Raw genomic sequence first — 25,180 nt, 5'->3', positions numbered from 1 at the left:
CTAAGAGAATATGCAAGGAGGAATTAAAGACCGGGAGTATAAACAAATTCTGGAAGAATTTTGCTATAAAAGAGAATAGAAATGGTGCAGAATCTGGAAAGAGGAGGTTAATAGAGGGGTTTTTCCCCCCTCCCCCCATCATTAAGAAATGTACTTGTTTTTAAAAAATCCAAATGCTGGCACTGTCCAGAAAAATTTATATTGTTATAAAGTTGAACTGCTGAAAGTTGTTCACTGAAACATTTTGACTTGCATTAATGCTTCATATCCCCACATTTATATTTTAAAAATTCACACACAAATGAAAATGGAAAAACTGCCAATACTTGATTTCGGTCCCTTATTTTTCACTTGTGATAATATACATAGGTGCCTTTTGACTCCATGGGAGGGGAGGGGGCCGCGGGAATCAAACGTTCAGAACTACCAGTAACAGGAAGAAGAGAAGGGAACTTGTTTTTAAAAAGAGTGAAATGTTTCCCACCAGAGTGGGTTCTTAAGCTCGTGCTGCACGTATGCGGCGTGCTGGCTGGATGTTTGGGCATAATTGTTACACGTTTGGCGTGGATAGCACACAGGTTGTGTCTTCAAAAGGGCCAACCACATAGGCCTCACTTGCCTCCTGCAAAGCACCAATTGCTGCGCTCTGGGAGGCAGATCTGTGAAGTCCTGAGCAATTTCTCACACCAGACGCTGGAAGGGAAATTCGGAATCAGGAGTTCAGTGGACTTCCGATAATGTCCCATTTCCCGAAGTGCCACGGTACCAGGCCTGTAACGATGAGGCTTCTTCACCCCTCCAGGAGAGGGCGCGCTCTTGCTAGCGGCTTTGGTAGTTGCTTCCCTGGTGCTTTCCTACGGGTCAGTTTGCGGGCAGTCTGCTTTGTAGGAGCCACGCTATAGAGACCTCTTTACTTCCCCCCTTCTCCTTGGACTGGAGCTTGGTGAGACAGAGTCGGAGCTGCCCTTAGAGTGCAACGGGGGCTGTGAACACCGTTAATAGAGGGGTTTTAAAGATGGGGGAGAAACAGCACGTTTCTATCCTTGTGTGAATGATCAGATAGAGTGAGAAAAACCGGTTCAGGAGAGAGGAGTAGGTTTGGAGTCACATCTTGGAGTGAGGGGATGGGATCTGGTGCTCAGGGGAAGGGCTGGGTTTAGCTGGAAACTTTCATCCACTGTGACCCGATGGAAGGCAGAGGGTAGTAGCGGAAGGGGGAGCCGTTGAAGTTCTCTTCTAATGGCTTCTCTTAACAATTAATGCACATCTTGAGTGGTACCTCCTCGATCTGTGTATCCTCAGTACAAACTAGATGTTGAGTTAAGTATCTGATGAATGAATACATGTATCAGATTATTTTTTTAAGAGGTTAAGACCCCAGCTTAAGTGTCACCTAACTTCTCCTAAATATCTGACAGCAGTTTTACCAGGAACAAGGAAAAAGGTTGGCATTCAACACCTACGTCTGAAAGTACTCGGGGCGGCTTTGGTAGAGAGATCATCCTGCTCCTCACTGGATTTCTACTTTACTTCCCATTATTCCTCAAATATGTTGTACCATTTCCTCCCTCCTGTCCTTAACTATGCTGTTTCCTCAGCCCTGACTGCTCTTTCTTCCTATGGAAACCCAATGTATTCTTTAAGGTCTAGCTCAAACGCTATCTCCTCTGTGAAGCATTTCCTGAGTGCTCTGGCAGAATTAATTATTTCTATTTAGGACACATTTTATTTAACTTGCATATATTAACACTGCTCAAATTTTTGCACCTAAAAACCCCCTAACAACAGAAGAGAGTGAATTTATTAGTCTGAGGGTATAGTCCAAATTGGTTCACAGCTTACATCTTTCTTTGTGGCCTGGTATTTTGTTTTAAAAACAATTTTATTTTATTTTTTATAAAGGAAGCTTTTAAATTTTGAGATAAACATATTTTAGGTTACTTATCAGTTAAATTATTTAATTCTGTCCCTGAAGATCTCCCCAACTAATTGGGGAGAATGGAGACTCCAAAAGATGTATCATGTTCATTTTGTGCCTGGATTAAGATATAAAACAGTTCCTTGATTATAAACAATTTCACTGAGGTTATTTTATCCTGTGACACTTTCATACAAACAATGTAACTGCCTATTAGGAAATGTAGCTGCTCCATCCCATTTCCCACCTTAGTACTGGATGCCTGAAAAAACAAAAAGCAAAGCAAAACAAAACAAATACAGCCCTTGGCCTATTTCCTCTCCCACTGAGAACAGGGGTAAAAAGCAACTAACAGGATTCTGCATGTACCCAGCATTGTGCATATAACATTTATTGGGTATCATGTGAGCAGGAAGGATTACCCTCATAGTCCACAGGGCATAAGGTTCATTCCTCGGGTATAAACTGCCTGTACTATTGGTTACACAGATGTCTGAAAGGAGATTATTGTCTGAGAATAAAAAGAACTACAGATTTACTTTCTCACCCCGAAAACATTTGAGACCATGTCAATTAGTCAGAGCAACCACAACTACAGGAATAGAATGGTTACCACCATAAAAAAAATTCAAGAAACAAAGCTCCAAATTACCTAACTGTAGAAAGCCTTGGATGCCAATGACTCTACGCAAGTCTATGAATTATAGAGGCACTGACTCTGGGGGCCTCAACGGGGAAGTTACAAGTGAACACAAATGGAAATCGAGCTACTAAAAACTTTTCTCCTCACAGATCATGAATATCATCTGGCAATTGGACGATGTTCACAGCAAATTTTACCACTGCCCCAGTATATTCCTACTTAGGGTGCCAATATAGTTCTGCTCTTGAATTATGTGAAAGTGAAGTATGGGTGATGACACAGGTACTGATGATGAAGAGCCAATCTTTTGTACTTTATTTCCCCCAGATGTAATAATAATGGCAGCAGCAGCAGCAGCAAGTAGCCTTATTGAGTGCTTACCCTGTGCCAGATTCTCCTCTAAGCATTTTTCATATATTGACCATCCAAACATCACAGTAGAAGCTATTATCCCCTCCATTTTACAGAAAACTGAGGCACACAAAAACTTGCCTAAGGTCATACACGTAGACACATGGCAAAACTGGAGCCCGTGCTCTGAACTGCTGTGCTGCACTGCCTCTGAGAAGACTAGAGTATCCAAAGGTGATTTATAAATAACAGACCCTATTCGAGCCCAGAAGTGCTCATGATAACCCGAGTGGAAGAGCACACGTCCTGACGGATGCATCATTCAGTAGGGGAAGGTAATACAGTTTTGGCAGAGGAACAGCAACTCAGGGCTGTGCTGAGGGTAATCAACGCGATACTTTACTACTTAATAACCCCAGTGGCATCACATTGTCGACTTAAAAATCTGTAGAACATTTTTTGTGATCATAAAAAAACATAGGAATGTAGATAATATAGGGGAAAAAAAAGTAAATGAGCCACTTTTGTATCACTACCCAGCACTTTGGAGCTTTTCCTTCCTTCCATTTTTAATTTTGTTTAACCCAACAAAACCTGAAACAAAAATGCAAATGCTGTATTGGGTCTCTCAGACCAAAAGGCATATCCTACAAACTTGTTAAGAGATAAGAACATTTTCCTAAAATGCAACGTTCTGGCTGCAAGAAACAGAACCCTATTTAAACCAGCTTAAATGAAAGAAAAGGGGTATTAGATGGAATGACGGTTGGGGTGGGGGCCTGTCACTGAACTAAGGGAAGGAGGAGGTCAGTGCGTCACAGGGCCTGCAACCTGGAGCTGGAGGCTGCTTTGAAACCACAGTATCTACCTTTTTGACTCTCTTTTCTTTGTTTCTGACTCTCTTGTTCATGGTCTCTTCTTTTAGTTTCACACAGTTTATCTGGTGTTTTTTTCTCTGCATTTGAGTTGAAGTAAACTTTTAAAACTAACCTTTTCCATACAAATTGATAATTTTTTAAATTTCAGGTTGTTGTTAAGAATCAGGAGCAGCCAACCTCAGTGTTGCAAGGGCAAGGTGTGAAGGTATAAACTGGTAAAACTTTTCTGACTAGCACACTGGTCATGCAGCATCTTCAAAGTGTTGCAGCAATTTCATCTCAACATTGCTAGTGGTGCATGAAATCTGGGATCAGCCAAATTTTAGCTTGAATTCCAGTCATATTGCACTTCCTTGCTATATGACTTCAGGCAAATTACAGAATTTCTCCATATTCCAGTTTCTTCATTTGAAAATTGGGATCAAAACAATATCACCTCTTGGATCATGAAGTTTAAATGAGGTAATATGTAACAAAGCCAGCAGACTGTCTAAAATACAGAATATACTCAATTATTATTATCATCCCAAGTGAACAACTGGACAAGTGAACAACTGAACAATTGAATATATGTATAAAGTATATATAAATATATATATAAATAATGTTTATTACAGCACTGTTTGTAAGAGAAAAATTATAAACAATATCGAACAATATCTGATTTGTTTACTATGGTATATCTAGTCTGAAGATAGCTCTTGGAATACAGTAGGTACTCAATAAGTATTTGTTGAGTGAACAACAAACTGAGGATTGGTTAAGTAAATTGTGGCACAATCAGACAACAGAATACTATTAAGTTATTCAACATGACATATATAAGTATTTTCATTGAAAGTACATGAATAGAATATTCCCTTTTATTAAGACTAGTGGCCCAGTGCACGAAATTCGTGCACGGGGGTAAGAGGGGGGGGGCTGGGGAGGGTTCCCTCAGCCCAGCCTGCACCCTCTCCAATCGGGGACATCCCTCTCGCAATCTGGGACCGCTGGCTCCTAACTGCTCACCTGCCTGATCGCCCCTAACTGCCTCTGCCTGCCTGACCACCCCTAACTGCCCTCCCCTGATGGCCTGATCTTGCCCCCAAACTGCTCTCCCCTGCGACCTAATCTCGTTCCCAACTGCCCCTGCCTGCCTGATCACCCCTAAATGCCCTCTCCTGCCAGCCTGATCTTGCCCCCAACTGCCCTCCCCTGCCAGTCTGATCTCACCCCCAACTGCTGTCCCCTGCTGGCCTGGTTGCCCCCAACTACCCTCCCCTGCCGGCCTGATTTCACCCCAACTGCCCTCTCTGCCTTGGCCCCCACCACCATGGCTTTGTCCAGAAGGAAGTTGGACGTCCAGAAGATGGCCGGTTGACCTGGTCTAATTAGCATATTACCCTTTTATTAGTATAGATATGTGTGTATACATTAATAGAAAAAGGTCTAAGAGGCTGTACATCAAGATTTGACATTTCCTATGGTGGGATGACAGCAGCATGGATATTTTTATCATCTTTTTTGCTTAGCTGTATTTAATTTTTTTCCCTACTATGATTATGCATTGATTTTGTAACAAGCTATTTTTAATTAAAAACTGTATGTTCCAGTGCACAAATAAATTAAAATAAGGGGACATGTATATTTGAGTGGGTTAAATTCAAATTTTCAGAAGCATCTGATTATTTACTTATATACCCATTTCCCCATTAGACGTTGATCCTTACAGATACAGAAAATGTCTTCTCTTCCTAGCACCTCGCACAGAACCTTACATATAATCAGCACTCAGTAAACGCTCGCCAGTGAAGGTGATGCACTCATCACAGCTCTTGCAATGATGTCTAATACTTTGGTTACAGGAGGAAAGTCAACACCCCCCAAATTTCTACAAAGATGGTGATGGTTCCAACGGTTTCAAGACTGATCCTGAAATGCCCATAAGTGAAGAAGAGTCTCCTCTGGATTCCTCTTCCTTTGAAATGCAAATTCTGTCACAGGATCCCAATTTTTCTGTAAATAATTCAGAGATCCTACCAACTCGTGGTTACAGGAGAAGGTCCAAGTTTCTAATGTTACCTATTTAGGTAGAAATCTATAAGTACCTGTTGATAATATCAATCAGCCCCCACCCAGCTTCAAATTTATTTAGAGAAATTCAAAATTCCAAGTGTTTTCTTACCCTAAACTGTATTCTATACAAAAACATTAATGTGACTGACTTTGTAGGAATTGCCTATTGTAACACTTAGGCATTATCTCAGGTAGTGACGAAACTAACAGCTGCCACTAGTTAATCAAGTTAATTTTTACTCAAAGAGCAACACTGTCTTAAATCTCATTCTTAATTATCTTTGGGTGGCAAAAATCTTAAAACAAAACTAAATGATTCCTCACTTTCGTACTATTTTTCTCCTACTTTGATTTACAGTATTTCCCAGTAGCCAGGAAGCTTCACATACTGGCCACTTGATAAAAACATTTATAAGTAAGGGATTTCTAAAAAATCATAGCTAGATAAATTCTCCTAAAATAGTATTTCAACTCAGTGCTTAGGTACCCAGAGACTAGAAACAGACAGTCTGAGTTCAGTTTCAGCTTTACCAATTATTAGCTCTATATCTTTGGACAAGGTACTTAACTTCTCTATACCTCAATTTCCTCATCTGAAAAATTAGGTTGATGATAATAATAAAGATATTTACCTTGCTATGAGAATTAAACAAAATTGAATGGGTTAAAGAATCACTACCCATTAGATAAGAAAAAAAAAAAAAAAAAAGAATCACTACCCATTAGAAATGTAAAACAAGTCACATATGTGAGCTGCTAAGTAATTTTAATAACCACATTTAAAAGGTAAAAATATGTAAAATTAATTTTTAAAAAATGTTTTCATTGATTTGAGAGAGAAAGAAATAAGGGAGAGGGAGAAACCAGGAGAAGGAGGGGGGGGGGAGGGAGAGGGAGAGGGAGGGGAGGAGGGAGGGAGACAGAGAGAGAAACATTGATCAGTTGCCTCCTGCATTTGCCTCAACCAGCTCAGAGTATCAACCCACAACCTGGGCTTGTGCCCTGACCAAATTGAACTGGTGACCTTTCAGTGACTGCATGACGCTCAACCAACTGAGCCGCACTGGCCAGGGCCGTAAAATTAATTTTAATAGTATATTTGATTTGACCATTTATCCAAAACATTATCAACTTAAAAAATTATTATATATTTTACACTTGGTTCTACAGTGATTTTTAAAATTTTTTAAAATATATTTTTATTGATTTCAGAGAGGAAGGAAGAGGGAGAAAGAGAAACATCAATGATGAGAGAGAATTATTAATCAGCTGCCTCCTGCACGTCCCCTTAGGGGACCCAGCCTGCAACCTGGGCATGTGCCCTTGACCGGAATCGAATCTGGGACCCTTCAGTCCGCAGGGCCGACGCTCTATCCACTGAGCCAAACCAGTTAGGGCTTAATTTTTAATTTTTTATGGATATATAATTCATAGACAATAAAATTTACCAATTTTAAGTATATCATTTGATGATTCTGATAAAAGTTTACATGTCATTTAACCACTTCCTCAATCACCTGAGCCAGGGCTTCTTAAAAATCAAGAAACTAACAAAACCTTAACAGCAGTAAGAGCCATGAAGCCAGCCCATATCTTTGAATACATAGTGTCAGGTTGCTTTCCAGGAGTTACTATACCAATTTATACATCTACTAGCAATATCTGAGACTGCCTCACTGCACATTTTATCTTAAGGCAGCGGTCGGCAAACTGTGGCTCGCGAGCCACATGAGTGTGGCTCTTCCACAAAATACCACGGCCTGGGCGAGTCTATTTCGAAGAAGTGGCGTTAGAAGTTTAAGTTTAAAAAATTTGTCTCTCAAAAGAAATTTCAATCGTTATACTGTTGATATTTGGCTCTGTTGACTAATGACTTTGCCGACCACGGTCTTAAGGAAATAATCAGAGATGGGACAGGGTTTATCAATATACAAAATGTTTTTTTGCAGCATTACTTAAACAGAATTGTAAATAACATGTGTTCAATAGAAATGGTTAAAGACATCCTTAAAATGAAATTATATAGCCATTAAGATTATTTTAAATAATTATTAATTACATGGGGAAATGTCCTCAATATAATTCAAAGTGAGAAAAACAAGTACAAAACTGTATAGACACTGAAATCCTAATTATGCCAAAAACATGAAACAAAACTCAGAAACCTTTAGGTAAAGAAAAAACATTAGGAGGAAATATGCCAAAATAGTAACAGCGGTAAACTTTGAGTTGTGGTATTATGTGGTTTTAACTTTTATGTTGAATTTTTAAAATAAAATAAACATGAATTACTTGGGGGAAAGCCTCTTTTTCTTCATTTGCCTTTGCTACTTAAGAGAGAAAATAACTGAAAAAAATGGGACCATTAATGATTGTGCAGGTTTTGAACTAATGAGGGTTTTACTGAATCCAGTAGTATTACAGAACCTACTATGTATAGTCATTATTACTGGCCTGAAAGGAATCTGTTGTGAGAGGATTGCTGATCTGGAGTCACCTTCTAAATCTAGCAGGATCCATCCTCCTCGTCAAATGAACACAGACAACAGGGGAGTGAGGGCATGAGTGGAGGGGGGTGGGGGGGTAATGGGAGGATAAGGACACATATGTAATACCTTAATCAATAAAGAAATTTTTTAAAAAATATATTTTATTGATTTTTTACAGAGAGGAAGGGAGAGGGATAGATAGCCAGAAACATCAATGAGAGAGAAACATCGATCAGCCGCCTCCTGCACACCCCCTACTGGGGATGTGTCTGCAACCAAGGTACATGCCCCTGACCAGAATCGAACCTGGGACCCCTCAGTCCGCAGGCCGACGCTCTATCCACTGAGCCAAACCGGCCAGGGCAATAAAGAAATTTTAAAAAAAAAGTCTTAAGAAGCACTGAACTGACAGCACTGACAACTGATGCTCTCTTCACCTACAGTTCAGGTGGGGCTCAGGCAACGGCAGCGCTGTTGGCTAATACATTCACCTCGCCTCCCTTTTCTTCTCCACGTCTATCCTGGATTTCGAGAAGGCAGAGGGATTTCTTCTACTGGGAGAACAATTCCATCCACATGGATCTGTTTCTTGGCCTCTCAGCTCACACAGCTAACTTAACGTGTCAACTGCTGCCAGCAGGGACTAGAACTCTTTAATATTGATTAACTTGTGAAGTGATAGGTAAGCTAGCTCAAAACCCAAACCAGGATGCTCATTTATTTGCAAGGTAGGATCATGTGCATCAGAAACACAACTAGAGTAACCGCTCAGTCTACTGTAGGTGAATAAATAATGGGTACAGTTCATTTAAATACATCTAGGAACTTGCTTTTTTAAATGTTTTACAATAATGCAGGTTCATTTTGAACATTTAAGAGAAGTAATACTTCTCTCAATTCATATTAGCTTTGATAGCCAGTGTGATCCTGCTAAAATGTAAGTAGGCTGTCATGGTTCTTCTCCAAACTCTACAATACATACAAAAACTGTACACAAATGTTTATTAGTCCTAACAGCCAAAAGGTGGAGACAACTCAAAAGTCCATCACTGACAAATGGATAAAGAAAATATGGTATATGCATACAATGAAATATTATCCAGCCATAAAAAGAAATGCAGTATTGATATAGGCTACAACATGGATGAACCATGAAAACATTTTACTAAGTTAAAGAGACACTCACAAAAGACTATGTTATATGATTCCATTTATATGAAATGTCCCAAGCAGAGAAACCTACAGAGGCAGAAAGTAGATTTGTGGTTGCTTAGGGCTGGGTGGGGGAAGGTGATGAAAATGTTCCAAAATTGACTGTGGTGATGGTTGCATATATTTGTGAATATACTAAAAACCACTGAATTGTATACTTTAAAGGGGTGAATTATATCTCAACAAAGCTGTTTAAAAAGACCCACATCCTTCAATGCCCTTTAACTCATAGTGAAGACTGGTCCTCACAAAATCTACAGGGCCCTCCACGACCGGGCCCAGCTACCTCTGAGTGCATCTCCCTCTACTTGTGCTCTGGCTAACTCCACCCCAGACTCTCCAGGCTCCTTGGACACACTGCACGAACCTGCCTTGGTACACAGCTCTGCTGTGCCTGGTACACTCTTTCTCCCATTCATTTGGCTTCCTCCTTCAAGTCTTTGCTCAAATCTTTTCTCACTGAGGCCTTTCCCAACACCATACTGAGTAGTGTGAATCACTGCCACTGCCCCATACATTACCCACATCCTTTACACTGCTGTTTTTTTCTCCCATGGTTTTATCACCTTCTGACTTGCTATCACGTTTACTTATTTTTTTAAGTTTATTGCTTATTTATTTCTCCCCTTTGCATGAAAATGTAAGCTTCCTGAGGGTTAGGATCTTTATTTTATTCAGAGGTATCCCAATGCCTAGGTAAACATTTGAAGAATGACTAAGTTGATTATTGACTTTATTCTGATTCATTCAATAAATATTTCTCTATTCTAGAACTCATAACTAGGCAATAGGATTTCTGATTCTTCCACATAGATGCTGGTGAAAGTATTTGTGGTGCTACAGAATTCATGTCATATATTGAAATCTGGCTTATTCCTCCTTAATTTAGGATATATTAGGCCAGTATGACTAATGAGACAAATGAAAAAACCAGGGAGAGAAGCAATTCCATAAGAAGTGCAAATACTGAGACAGGAGGTGATACACATTGCAAACCTGCATGGACCCCAGAGAGAAATGGACTAACTGCTTAGGGCGGACACTATTGAATCCATTACCAGATCCTTTTTCAGGGCACCATTTCTGCCTTCAAAAAAGCATGAAAGTTATGCCTTAATGAAGTCCCTATAATTAGTTACTATCTTTTATTTCTTTGTATTATGTACCAAAGGAGAAGGAAAAGCAATAAAAAATTCGTATTACATTTTATATGGCTATAGAGAGAGAAGAAAATATTGACTGCCTCTCTTTATTTAGAAGGCAATTTTATTAAGAATGTTGCTAAGGAGGTAATAAGCTTCTTTTCTTTCCTTGCACAGTTATCAAATTTTACTGAATTTTATACTTTCTGAGTTAAAATATTTTCAGAATAAGTATATATTACTTCCACAATAAAGGGGAAAATTATGTTAAAAAGTCAAATAATAATACAAAGTGAAAAAATACACAAATACCTCTAATGATTCCCAACGAATCCAAATATACATGGCTCAGTATGGCTCTCTCAAGGTTCCCAATCATTAAATTCAACTCTCATGCTGTGGTTCTCTAGTCCACTCTTCCTCCTCTATCTGTCTTATCTTTAACGTCCAAATTAATCTTTCTAAAATACTGTGATCCTCTTATTATTTTACTGCTTAAACTTTCAATGATTCCTCATTTTCTACAGAAGTAGAAATTCCACAGCCTGGAATTCAAGGCCTTCCACAATCATGACATAAACTTAAAAAAAAAAAGTTTTTATTGATTTTTTTTTTAGAGATAGGGAGAGAGAGAAACATCCATGAGAGAGAAACATTGATTGGCTGCCTTCTGCAGGCCCTCTACTGGGGACGGAGCCTGCAACCTGGGCATGTGCCCTGACTAGGAATCGAACTGGTGACCTCTTGGTACATGGGGATGATGCTCAACCAACTGAGCCACACTAGCTGGGTAACTTTCTTTTCTTCTTCTTCTTCTTTTTTTTTTTCAACTTTCTTTTTTAATCATAACCTGAGGATACGTGTTTTGTTTTTTGGTTATTGTTTTGTTTTGATTTTATTGATTTGAGAGAGAGAGGAAGGGAGAGAAACATCGATGTGAGAGAGAAACATTGATTGGTTGTCTCCCATACGTGCCCCGACTAGGGATCGAACCCCCAACCTAGGTATGTGTCCTGACTGGGAATCGAACACATAACCTTTTGGTGTATAGGATGATGCCCTAACCAACTAAGGCACGTGGCCAGGGCTGGATCTTTTTAAAAAATAAAAAAAATCACCTTAGTTTTGACATTATCTTTCTAAGTTGTGGCTGCTTCAGAAGGTAATGTCAACATTTTTACAAAACAATTAAAAAACACACACTCCTCTTATAAAATGGTACAATAACACCTTAAGGATTAACAAGAAGATACTTAATGTTTTTGGCTATACAACTAAAAGCCACTTTCCCAACAGAATAGGGCATATTGATCTTACAACCAACTCCAGAAACAGAAAGCATAATAGAAATATGATTGCTTGCTGTTCTTTCTCTATGTATGTTACTGACAGCTTTCTACAACTTGCTCATGTAGTTAACTCTGCCTAGAATGTGCTCTCCATTTTCTACCCAAGGCTCAACTTATAAACCATCTTCTCCATGAAGCACTTGCTAATTTCTTTTAGCCACTCAGAGAATCCAGGGCTCTTTAATCTGACTCTCCAGGCACTTATTTTCTTATTATTTTTTTAATGTTTTTTTTCCTTTCCTAACAGATAATGACTTACTTGAGATAGGATCTTTATCTTATTCATCTTTGTATTCTTCCTACTAAATACTTATTGGATGAATGTAGTTAATACAACAGAAAAACTCACAGAATTCAATACCATTATGTCTAGGTATTTTCGAAGTGGCAATTAGATTTCTCCTTCTCTGAACACAGAGAGGAAACATAAATGGTCAACAAGTCAGGTAGGTCCTTACTCTTCAGGTCTTTGACCTAATTGAGTGATTTATGAACCTCATGGAGTATAGATCTTTCATCTCACACAAACTCTAAATTATTCTATGAACGGATGATGTATTTTGGTCTTCAGCAGTTCCCTTACCTTTTTGTGTTGTGCACTGTGGTTCCTCCCAGGACAATCCTCACTCCAGGAGTGGTACGGTTCAGGTTATAAACTGTTAGAGCTTCTTCATAGGTGGCTCCTCCAATTACAAACACAATGATATCCTGAGGTCTGCAATAATGAAGACATTTAATATCATAGGACAAGGGGCGGGGGAGGCAAATATTTGTTGTTACTATTATATACACAGTTTTAATTTCTGAATCTTTCTTTTTTGGTGGAGGAAGCATAATTAAAGCAGAACAGAATGAAAGGTCTAAAAAAAGTTTTAATTATCTGAAATTGGCAGGAAACAGAGTAAGAAATGCTGAATCGTGATTTGCTTTCGGTTTATGAGCGGATGTCTTATAATTTCTGTGCTGTGGATTTCAGAATAGCACAATAGTGTTTGTTGGAACCAAATGTAGAAATATTATTTTATATTCAAGAGGCTGCAGAGTACTTCACTATGACATGATATCAATATAGCAGTGATTTATGCTTGTACTACACCTCTCTCTTCATGTGTAAGACCTTTGTCAAATATCTAATACAGTGTCATTACAATGGCCTCTGTCCAAGGACCTCAAAGGGTTTGGAAACTACTGGTACATTTGGATGTCCCATAACATGGGAACTAGAAACATTTAGGATTTAGAGAGTAAAAAAAGAATGTGACACAGAAATGAATGACGCTTCTAGGAACTCCACCTCTTTTTAAAGTCTTTGTTCCTCAATCCTTTGATAAACCAAGAAACCATGGAAACAAACAAACCAAAAAGCCCGTGAGTGTCGTTTTGAAACTGGACATGCTGACACATCAGCTCAGTCACTAGCCTTGTTTGGGCAGCTCTGTGCAGTTTTACTGTGTTTCAATTTTTATCAAAATGGCTTCATAACAAAAGTGATAGGTCCTCCTCTTAGCTCCTTCTGTAGATGGCAACGAGAAGGAGATCATATTATTTTTAAAACTGTTAAAGTTTGCCTTGTTTTTATTCTCTCATGCCATCAAAAGAAGATACAATTACTTACCCTTAGTAAGAGTTAATTTTGTTAAATCACTTCCTGGACATTATTTAAAACTACATCAAGCAGAGGCATCCATTTAGGAGGTTACAGCACAAAACTAAATAAAAACATCTTTAATTAAAGTATAAATCATGTTTGTATACATTTTTGTTCTGTTTTATCTCTCTGTATTCTCTCTAAAAAAACACAACACAAAACCTTGAAGGAATTAACTGAGAGAATATTAGTTCCTGTTGGACTCCTTGGAAAGAGAATCAGATACTGTGTCTATTTAAAACGCTCCCTCTCACTTTAGTCCTCTTGTACCCCAGTCTCTCCCTAGAGGCAAACATTATTTCTTGTCTCTTATGTATCCTTTCAGAAATATTATCTGTTTGTATATAAATACACATATATATGGCAATTAAATTTCTCTGATCTATAATTTATGTGATTTCCTCTAGTAGTTCAAAGAAGTAGATATGAGCATTACATGTAAATTATTTTTTAAAATATTTTTTTATTGATATCAAAGAGGAAGGGAGAGATAGAAACATCAATGATGAGAGAGAATCATTGACTGGCTGCCTCCTGCACACCCCACAATGGGGATTGAGCCTGCAACCCAGGCATGTGCCCTGACTGGAATCGAACTGTGACTTCCTGGTTCATAGTTCAATGCTCAACCACTGAGCCATGCCGGCCAGGCAAGTCTAAGTTATTAATCCAATATTAATCTGGTGCTTTACCCATCAGAGGTTCTTCATAAACTTACAGGAACACATTACCACCACTGCCCACAAATAACTAAAATGTTCTACACTATCAAGGCTTTGTTCTTCAATTCCTTGCCCCCAGTTACTGGCCAGTTTTTTTCTTGCTGAGGAAGGTCATCTGCTTAGGAAGAGTTGTATGATTATGAGGGGAATATTTTTCTACCAAGTATGATGAACTCTCGATTATTTGGGGACTGAATATTCAGGCAAAATACAGGTTCTCTTCTTTTTTCCAACTAATATGTGTTGTTTTCAACTCTTACTACTATTTCTACAGAAGGGCAAGAGGAATATGAATGGCTAATACTCAAATTCAGTTCTTGTTAGGATGTAGAACATATTTCTTAAGAAAGGGGATTGAATAAATTACAGTTGGCTGTAATTTTAAAAACTAACACAAGACCCTATAACTTTTATCATAGTATTACCCTCATTGCTATACATACTTTTTTCCCCCTTTTCTTTTCTTTTTTAAATACAGAACGCTTCACGAATTTGCGTGTCATCCTTGTGCAGGGGCTATGCTAATCTTCTCTGTATCGTTCCAATTTTTAGTATATGTGCTGCCGAAGCGAGCACTACACAATTTCTTTTTAACATTACATTTCTAAGGAAGTAAATTTTTAATTCTTTCCACTTCATTGGTACTACAAGTACCAATGAAATAATTAATGGCCTCTCAAGAACAGTCACAACTGATAAAGGATGAGTTCTGTGGGGGGAAAAAATCCAATGTTACAAGAATGTGCCAGTAGGGAGATCGAGGACTCTACCAATAGTTTGGTTTGTGTTGAAATATCTAGGGGTCAGCCTAGGTGGAAAATAGGGTGGGGAAACAGTTTCAGTTTTAAGAAATAATAAAATTCTCAAAACTAAAATAAAATTGTATTTTCAGAAAATGAGTGGTTTTTTTTTACAGAAAGATTCCCTATGCAGTGTTCATTACCTTGAAGGACAACTCTAGACTAAGAACTGTTACGATAAGAACAGTTTATCTTGAATAAATACTCATGAATTGCACAGATTGTTTCATTAGGAAGATGGGAGGGAAATTCTTCCCTGCCAGGGGTACAGTGACTGTTGAGAGGAAGCAGACAGTAACACTTTTGTTTTGAGTTCCTGATCTGGTAAGTCAATTATTTAAAAAGCAGCTGAGCAGACTAATAAGGATCATCCTGGGAAATGACATTGCTTCTCTATAGCTGCCCTCTGCCCATCACCTGCCTCAAGAGCACATCTGGCTCTTATGGAAAAAAAGGGCAAGAACTGGGAAGGAATAAACTCAGGAGTGTTTCTAGCACAGCCAGAGAACACTCTCCTTTAGTCTGATCATTGCAGGGTGCCAGAGTATTTTCACATGACTAGAGAGGGGAAAAAATGTTACAGATGGTAACTGTGGGTGTAGGTTATCTTTTTTTTTTAATTTTTTGAAAAAATATTTTTATTGATTTCAGAGAGGAAGGGAGAGGGAGAGAGAGATAGAAACATCAATGATGAGAGAGACTCATTGATTGGCTGCCTGCTGCACACCCCCCACTAGGGATCGAGCCAGAAACCTGGGCATATGCCCTGACCGGGAATCAAACTGGTGACCTCTTGGTTCCTGGGTCGATGCTCAACCGCTGAGCTACACCCGGCTGGGCTGTAGGTCATCTTAATGTAAGGACAAAATCTGGATATAGGGATAGACTCTTAGTGCTTGACTCAACTGTGTCCCTAACAAAGATGACTGTCACATTTGGTTATGAAAATATTAATAAATGTTTTCCTGAGCCTCCTACTACTCATTCTAGCTGGCTTCAGGAAGACATCACTGAAAAAAAATTTAAAAATATCCCTGACATTTATCCTTTTCATCCCTCTCCCAATTAATTTTAAAGATAGATGTTCTGATGAGGCCAACAGTAAAATATATAGCAACACATTTTTATGATGGCTGATGCTAAGTGGTATATGCAAGTTCAATTCTTTGTACACATCTTCCTGTTCTCTGTAATTCTCTATAGCAACCAAAAGCATTAATTAATGCACACAGCCAACATTAGAAAGCAGCAGCCAGTTCATGCTGTATATAAACAAGGACACTTTGAGAACCCAACCAACTTACATCTTACTAGAAAACGAAACAAAATTTTTTTCATATATAGTATTTCTGGAAATCATTACTTCTATTCATGGGTAAGCAGAAAAACATAAACTTTTAAAAAATTGAATTTATTGAGATGACATTGGTTAATCAAATTACATAGGTTGCATAATAAATCATCTGTATATTGTATTGTATGTTCACCACCCCAAATACTTATCTCACTCCAGTTATATCCTTTATTTGCTTACTAGTTTACTATCTCCTTCCTGTAAGTTCCTTGAGGGCAGGTACCCGTCTGTTCTGTCACTTCTATTTCCCCAGCATCTACAATAGTTCTTCACATATTGAAGACACCCAATAAATAGTCATTATAGAAAAGGATGAAGCAATTGAATTATTAACTATATACGTATTTATGTAATTGTGACAAATGCTAACAGATGCTGACAACAAATGTGCATTTTGAGCTTTGGTTGGAAAAATGAATCACCCAGGTTAGAAAGGTTTCCTGTCACAATCTAATCTTATACAACACACTCCTCTGGTGATCTATGGTGTCCCTTTAGTAATAAATAGCTATTTTTTTGTTCAGTAATTCTGATATAAAATTCATAAGAAAATCAAGATTTTTACTTTTATCAGAGCAATCAGAAGGCTATTTAATACAGTTATACTGTTTTTCTCTTCTTTCCTTTTTGTGCTGTTTTTCAAAAAGCCTCTACGAAGGTGAATAGCTTTGGGCTGGTTCTGATTATTCCTACTTAGCTGACATTTCTGAACCTTGATGCCAAGATTGTTAGCTATTTTATCTGAATGAGTGTACTCTCTGAATTTAACCCCAGATGTTCTGCCTCTCAACCTTTGATATTTTAAAAGTTTTTTTTTTCTGTTACCAAATTATAGAGGGTTTTTTTAAAGAATGAAGTGAAAAAATATATCATATAATACAGTCACCTAAGTACCTCAAAACATTTTTCTCCTTCCAGAAATTAATTATATTTATAAAACACTATTCTTCCAAGGCTCTGAGATTATGAGTAGCTGAAATTATAGAAGCCTTATACCAACAGTAACAATTCTCACATCAACCCATCTAATAGGATTCAGCTACACATATTAGGTTCTTTATAACATGTGGTCCCAATAAAAAAAATACACAAAAATATAATTTATAACTAGGTAGAATTTGTATATATTTAAAAATCCAGGGTGGAATAAATAAGTTGTTTTTGGACAAGTTTTGTCTTTATTTAAACAAACAGACCACTGGATTAAAATGACAATTAATTGCTTCCTTCAGTTAATACCCCAAAAGAAAGCCATCCTTTTCTTCTTTGTGACAAATGGCCTTTGTTAATGAGGTCTCAGTTTGTATGCTGGCCACATTTGGCAAAGTTCAGTCCTGACCAAAAATAGTAACCACCTGCTCTGGCTGGCAATCAAGCAGCAAATCTATTTTTGGCTTTAATGTTTGAAACTCCAAATGTTAGATGCCATGGAACTGAACCTTAAATGGCATAGGCAAACTAGTCTGATACTAAAGGACAGAATGTAAGTATTTGGGTTGTTCCAAAACATTGGTTTCTTTATTCCAAAAGAAGTAATATTTCAGGGGTAGCTGGTGAATTTATATCTAACCTTGACACATGTAAAACCAAAAGAATCTTAGGACTGAAACAATAGGGGAAGGAGGAGTAGAATGATATAACTGGAGTTGTAGTCCTTTACATTACTCTAAATGTCCTATTTTCTTAGTTTCTGGTTTTTATTATTAATATCTTTATATCTTACCTGTCTCTGAGTGTGCTGGGGCCTAGATAAGGGTACAGGTTTTCTTTAAGCTTTCCTTTGATGAGATGGTCCAGGGTCTCATGTAGGAAAGGTTGATGCTGAGTATACACATTTTCTATTCCCTAAGACAGGGGAAAATAGTTCTTATGTCATTTTTTGAAAACTTGCACTATACTGGTTTATGATATTCTTATCAGAAAAGAACATGCACTCAATAGAGATTTCATGAGATAGATTCAAATAGGAATTTTAGGAGAATTTTATGGTTAGATAATTTTTAAAAATATATTCATCAATTAGAACTGTTCTAATCTCATAATAACACTGTAATTTAAGGCTAGCTACTTTAAAGAAATTTTTAAAATGAAATTGCTTAAATCCTTTAGCATCTATTCACTAACTCTCACCTTTTTGTGAAAATGTTATATGACCAGTAGAACAAATAAAAGGAATGGATTATGTAGAAAAATAGACTAGACACACTTAGGAAAATGGAAAAAATTTAGGCAGAATTAGAAAGGCTAGCAGATTAAAACCAATTTTTGACCATTTTAAGAAAATAGGTCAGTCTTTTTAAAAGATCTATAACTGTTTGCTTCATTTTTATTTTCCTTCAAAGAGAAACTACCTAACAAATCTTAAGTTATAAACAAATGGAGTGAAACAGTGATGACTAACAGAACCGTCTGTCTTTTCACTCTTGGGTTTTCCTGGAAATACCTCGGTATTGCCTGCTCAGCTATTTGGTCCAATGCTGATGCTGCTCCAATATAGATTGCATTTTTTAAAAAGCTTTCAGGAGGGTATCGACTTTAATTTCACTTAACTGACACAGTTCTAAATCAGCAACAATATGGGAGTTACTTTGATCATATTCATTCACTCTCAGACTCAGGGGTTTCAACTGTTGCTCATTTAGGACAGCACAGAGATGTCATACCTTCAATCCTTTGAGGAACTGTTTGGTAATAGCCACAGCATCTTTAGGGCTGAAGAGGTCACTTCCTCTGACCCGTTTACCACCATATTCAACAACTGCAGAGACGAGCTACAGAGAGAGAGAGAGAGAGAGAGAGAGAGAGAGAGAGAGAGAGAGGGAGAGAGAGAGAGAGAACATCCTCTTACTGCTTGGGGATCAGGAAACTCATTTCATAGGAAAATAACTTTATTAAGGAAATGAAGACCTGTTTGGTGGGATTAATGTATAAATGTGGTTACCTTTCGATATTTCTCAGAAACACCCTTATTCCTGAGGTCCATCATTAGCCCTGGTAGGCTGTTGCTGCTGTGTCGCTCATAATGCAGTGCATAGAGCATCACCAGGCGGGCAGCATCACATTCTGTCACTTTGGGGTTCTGCAGGAGCCTCTTTACATTCTGAAGAAAGATAGAGAACTGATATTTAACCCCCCTTCACTTGAGTGATGGTGTATAATATCTCAGATCTCATAATTATTGAACAGCAGTGATACATCTGAGTTCATGACTAAGATTACTACTATGGCAATGTATAGGTCATAGGTTCAGCAACTGTTTCAACTACAGAATATTAGAAGCCTTTTGCCTAAGATAAGAATTAAATAAGGAAATAAATTCCCATTGTTTAGGACAAACATGAATTAACTATGGATAGTTCTTTTTTTTTTTTCCTTTGATGAGATGGTCCAAGGTCTTATGCAGGAAAGGAATAACATATACTCTTTCTACCACTTCAATCATTACAGTACACAACAGAACTGACCAGCTGACTTGCAAAATTCTTCTGCTTTCTCTTAGTGGTGGAAAAAAAGAGACAAATTGGTAGAATTTTATAATGGAGAACTGGGCTTAATCTCCAAGAAGCAGCAGATGTATCAATCTGTATCAACATTGTTTACAGGGATATGAGTATGTAAATAGCATGTAATCTTTAAATTGAATATTTATGATCTTAATAGGGCAGGTACTGATAGCAGATAAATGTAGTAAATTAATAGTATTATTCATTGAGCAGATGAGAAAAGCAAAATGGAATTGGCGGAAACCTTCAACATGCGGATATGATAAAAAATGAGTCTAATCTAATAGTTTGAGAGAATAGTATTTGGGGACTATAAAGAGCTTTATCTAGGAAAAATAATAGGAAGTAGGTAGGACCCAATTCCACTAAAGTAAAAAAATATGACTAAAGTAAAAAAATATGTCCTGGATGCCATAAAGAAAATAGAATGTATCACCAAATAATAACACTGATGGTGATAGTTAATATTTGTTGAATGTTATAAGTACCAGGCACCATATGAAGTGCTTCACATGTATTAGCTCATTGCACCCTCACAAAAATCTTTGAAATACTGTTATTTTCCTTCATTTTACAGATAAAAAGAATAAGACTATTTTTAAACCCAAGCCATCAAAGGCCGAAACTCTTAACCACTACTCCATATTGCTTCAAGTAGAGCTCTTTTCATTTTTCTAACAAATATTTATTGAGTCTCTACTATGTGCTATTAATAGGATGATTGTCAGGAAAGAAAGACATAAAATAGACTAGTTCCTCCTTCCAAATAAAAAATTGTGATATGACAATATGGTGGGGTTGGGGGCACACTGTTTACTTTCTGAGATGTTTCTCTTCATGGTATGAAAAAAATCTTCCAGCCCTAACCGGTTTGGCTCAGTGGATAAAGCATCGGCCTGTGGACTGAAGGGTCCCAGGTTCGATTCTGGTCAAGGGCATATACCTTGGTTGCAGGCACATCCCCAGTAGGGGATGTGCAGGAGGCAGCTGATCGATGTTTCTAACTATCCCTCTCCCTTCCTCTCTGTAAAAAAATCAATAAAATATATTTTAAAAAATCTTCCCTACTAATCAAACGAGTCTTTTCTGAGGCTATGGATATGTATGCTTCAATGGTTGTACATAACAGTTTGGTTCTAGTGAAATTCTTTCTAAATAAAAATGTTGTTAGCCTGTAGAATAACTGGTTAGAAGTGGCTTATAGGTTAATGTTTGGCAATATATGAGCTTTTTTCTCTCTCACCATGTTACAGTTACTATTCAATAAAGCAAACCCCATCTCTACTAAAAAAAACCTCAATTCATTGCTTCATGACGTATTATAATCTAAGGAATGCTATAACCCATCTAGAGGTCAGGCCCCTGGCATCTACTCATTATCAAACAAAAGTTCCCTTTATAGACTATTTAAGTCATGTTGCCAAAGAAATCCATTATGAATGGGGGAGTACAAATCAACTGCTCACTGTAAAACCCTAATACCATGGGCAAGAAAACCTTCAAAAGATAACTTTAAAAAATGTAAAGTGGATCACAAGTGGAATTCATATTTTAAAAGTACTACCTTTCTTTTAAAGTGAACCCCTCCCCCCAAAAATATTTCAGGCAAGGAATTACAGTAATTTTTTTCCAACTGCTTACCATATGGTAGAGAGATACAAATAAAGATATTAAATTTGACTAGTGATTATGTTTGGTTCTAACTAGATTGAATTTCGTAAAATACTACTTTTATCATATCAACTTTCTACCTAAGACCCTACACTGGATCTCTTTGCCTATCTCAGCAAGTATAAATTCCTCTTATAAGCTTCTCATAAACTGCTTCGTGTTTACCAAATCAATTTTATCTCCTTATTCTCTTCCACACCCATGTTCAACAGGTGAAACTGTTTATTCTTTTCTGCATACTTCTGCATCTTTGCTTTTGCTGCTATTCCTGACTGAAATCCTCCTCCAGATTCTGTTCATTCTTTATAGTCTATCTTAATGGCACCTTCTCTCAGAAACTTTTCCTAATAACCTCAAATCTTATCATCAGTATCACAATTTTGATTTAATTAAATATTACATTGCAACACTAACTGTTGCACTAGCTACATTGAATTATTCTCTCTCCCCTACATATGTGTGTGTGTGTGTGTGTATTTTATATCTCCATGCCTGCATTCTCTCTGCTGGGAATTTCCGCCCTTTTCTCTGGTTGGTACACTCCTCCTCCTCATTTATTTGTCCAGACCCACATCTAATGTCATCTTCTCTAAGAAGCTCTAAGAAGCCTCAACTTTAGGGAAAACTGTTGTCCTTTCTGTGTTTCCATATTCCGTTGGAAATACCTCTAGAATAGCACTTATTGCACGGTATTATAAATCCTGGCTTAAATTTCTCTCTCCCCTATTATCATGTGAACTCTCTGAGGGAAAAGATGGTATCATATTGATTTCTGTACCTGTAGATCCTCATAGTACCATGCACGTGTAGTGGACATTCATGTGTTTGTGGAATGAAAAAGAGATGTTCAGTAATGAAAAACTGAAATGATGTACTTTAATTTATTATATTTTTTAAAATCTTCCTAACAGTCCTGTGTGATAAATATCATTATACCTATTTTTCAAATGAGGAAACTAGCTCAGAGATTAAGCCAACAGCTTCAGGTCACAAAGCCGGTAAGTGGCAAACCAAAAACTAAATTCCAGACCTTCTGATTTTAGTCTGGTATTCTTTCTAGTAGATCAGGCTGCCCTCCGAAATATTCAATTAATTGCCTGAACCCTTTGATTGCACATTATTCTTTTGTGGCTCTTATCATGTATCTATCTTAATATTAAACTGTATACTTGTCTCAACTCCTCGTTAGACTGTAAATTCCGTGTTGGTGAAGAAGGATTACTTGCCTTAGTATCTCTTGCTCTGCCTGGCACAGTGCCTTACACATAGTAGGTGCTCATCAAATGGGACTGAATAGATACCTGGAGAGCACTAGAATGGTCATTTTGACAGGCCAGTTCTTGTTCAACCTCCGAAACCTCCAGCAGATTCCGCTCACCGACCAACCGAGACAGCTCTCCAACAACTGTCACGTGCTTCGATACAGTCCCAGACATCTTCTTGAACTGTGGGTAATTCTCAACAAAGGCCTGCCATGGGAAAAACATCAATTGGGGGTTCTATTATTTCTTGACCAAGGATAGGCATATATGAAGGGAAAAAAAATCAGGGATTGTTCTGCCAAGAAAAAGGTATCTATAGCTTTCAATCACATGGCATTTTGCATTTTTTTATGCCTAGGAAGAGAAGAACTGGTATATGTAAGCAGACTGAGTCTTTTAATAGTCCAAAGGTGACTGAAGAATGGGAAGAAGTTTATGGCTTATTACGAAGTTTTCACTATATTGTTTTCCAAAGAGAAATATTACAGAAAATACCTCAAACCAAACTAAATGAATTAAGGTAGAAATCAAAATAGCTCCCAAACTTGCATGTTAGTCATCCATATACATGTTCAATTTACCTTCATGTCCGCTATTGATTCTAGTTTTTGCTGTTCTTTTGGTTTCTTCTTCTGAAAGTCTTCCATGAGATTCTTTATATTGCTACCAATCTCGGCAAAATTCAAGTACATATTCTGTGAAAAAGAAAGTTGGAAACACAGTTCTATCAACTAATCTGACTTTCAGACAGTTTGAAAGAAGAAGTGAAAAAGAATTCTGAGTACAGTTAGAATTAAAGGGCAAGAAAATTCCATTCTAACTAGCAAATCTGGACATTGGTCAGGACACTGGTGATAAGTACCAACTAGTCTCACAAAGGGCTATGGGAGGTAGGGAAGTAAGTAAATTGGGTTCTGATTTTAAAGGTGGGAAACCAAGTATGTGATTTCTATGAAAAAAATATTGTTAAAGGGGGGTCAGAATCCAAGTCTTCTGCCTTCCCTTAAGATGCAGTTTATCCACATCAGATGCCTCCATCATCCTTCCACGTGAATTCTCACAAGTCAATACTGACCTTCTTACATAAAAACAACTAGACTCAATTAAAAACCACTTACGTTAGCATAGAATTCATCGTTTTCAGCAGATAGGACCACCTCTCTTAAGTCTTTACTGATCCCTGGCACTCTGGAAAGATCAATCCGATTGTTGTTTATGCCCAGTAGTTCATGGACCATGGCTTGATATGTCCACTAAATAAAGAATCATGACAAAAAGTTTGGTAATTGACAAAACATGGAAATAGTAAATGTTCAGGAAAACAATAACTTATTCTTAGTAATTACTCTTCTTTACATGGAGATTCTCTATTTAGTTCAAATTTTATTGATATTTTGTGCTATACTAGATATTAAGATTGTCATTTTAATTGGTTAAACATCCAAAAATCAAAATACTTTTAGATTTCACACTTTGGAAGAAGGGCAGCAAGATTAATATTCCTGATAAAAAGGAAAATTAGATCCATCATTAGCTCCAATTTTGGCCTGTGAATTAAGGGTATATTTTTGGCTTCCCGGAGAGGGCTATATTGGTACTGCAGTTACAAGCTGTACCATTTCCTGTACGCTTCTGTGGTTTTCTGCAGCATGAGAAGTGTATTCTTGCAGGTCTGAGTGGTGCTATATTTATCCTGGGAACACTAATATTATCAGAAAAGGCCCTTGTGAGTTGATGAGAACACACATATTCAGAAGCTTTATATTTTTACCTAAAATGAATTGTGAAGAGGGTTGGTTTCCAGTCTTACAAATGTGAGCTTATTTGGTAAAACTGGAAAGGAGAACCCCCAAATTTTTCCTTCTGACCATTTGTGGAGAATGGGTTACTTTCAATCATAGGCCCATTGGACAAAACTAATTGTTTTCCAGCAAATTACCCTCTAAATCTAGAATGTAATGCTAGAAATATTTACATATGTATATTCCATCTTTTAAAAATCTAGATTAAGAAATGACTTGAGGTTATAAAAGATGTTTTATTTCTTAAAATATCTGCCAGATGAATCCTCAAAATAGCCAGTTTCATTAGGCATTTAAAATAAACACAACAAAATGTTTTATGCTTCCATAGACAGCATCCTGTGCATGCTTCTGCCATCAGCACTTACTCTATAATTA

At 37.4% G+C, this 25,180-nt stretch overlaps 1 protein-coding gene across 2 annotated transcripts in view; it reads right to left on the bottom strand.

The window, feature by feature from the left end:
- The window catches only part of VPS45 (vacuolar protein sorting 45 homolog), a 43,063-nt gene that overhangs the window by 4,180 nt on the left and 13,703 nt on the right, over positions 1–25,180 (bottom strand). For both annotated transcript variants that reach the window (XM_080648711.1, XM_080648710.1), the window contains exons 8-14: positions 24,119–24,253; positions 23,582–23,695; positions 23,040–23,207; positions 19,506–19,664; positions 19,228–19,335; positions 18,288–18,409; positions 12,624–12,755 (exon numbers count right to left, since the gene is read on the bottom strand). In XM_080648711.1, coding sequence (XP_080504837.1) covers positions 12,624–12,755; positions 18,288–18,409; positions 19,228–19,335; positions 19,506–19,664; positions 23,040–23,207; positions 23,582–23,695; positions 24,119–24,253 — 938 coding nt within the window. The remainder of the gene's footprint in view (positions 1–12,623; positions 12,756–18,287; positions 18,410–19,227; positions 19,336–19,505; positions 19,665–23,039; positions 23,208–23,581; positions 23,696–24,118; positions 24,254–25,180) is intronic.

The sequence above is a fragment of the Plecotus auritus genome (assembly GCF_963455305.1).
Source record: "Plecotus auritus genome assembly, chromosome: 12".
Classification (NCBI taxonomy): domain Eukaryota; kingdom Metazoa; phylum Chordata; class Mammalia; order Chiroptera; family Vespertilionidae; genus Plecotus; species Plecotus auritus.
Note: the sequence above shows the minus strand (reverse complement) of the source record. Positions and strands in the feature narration are given on the sequence as shown.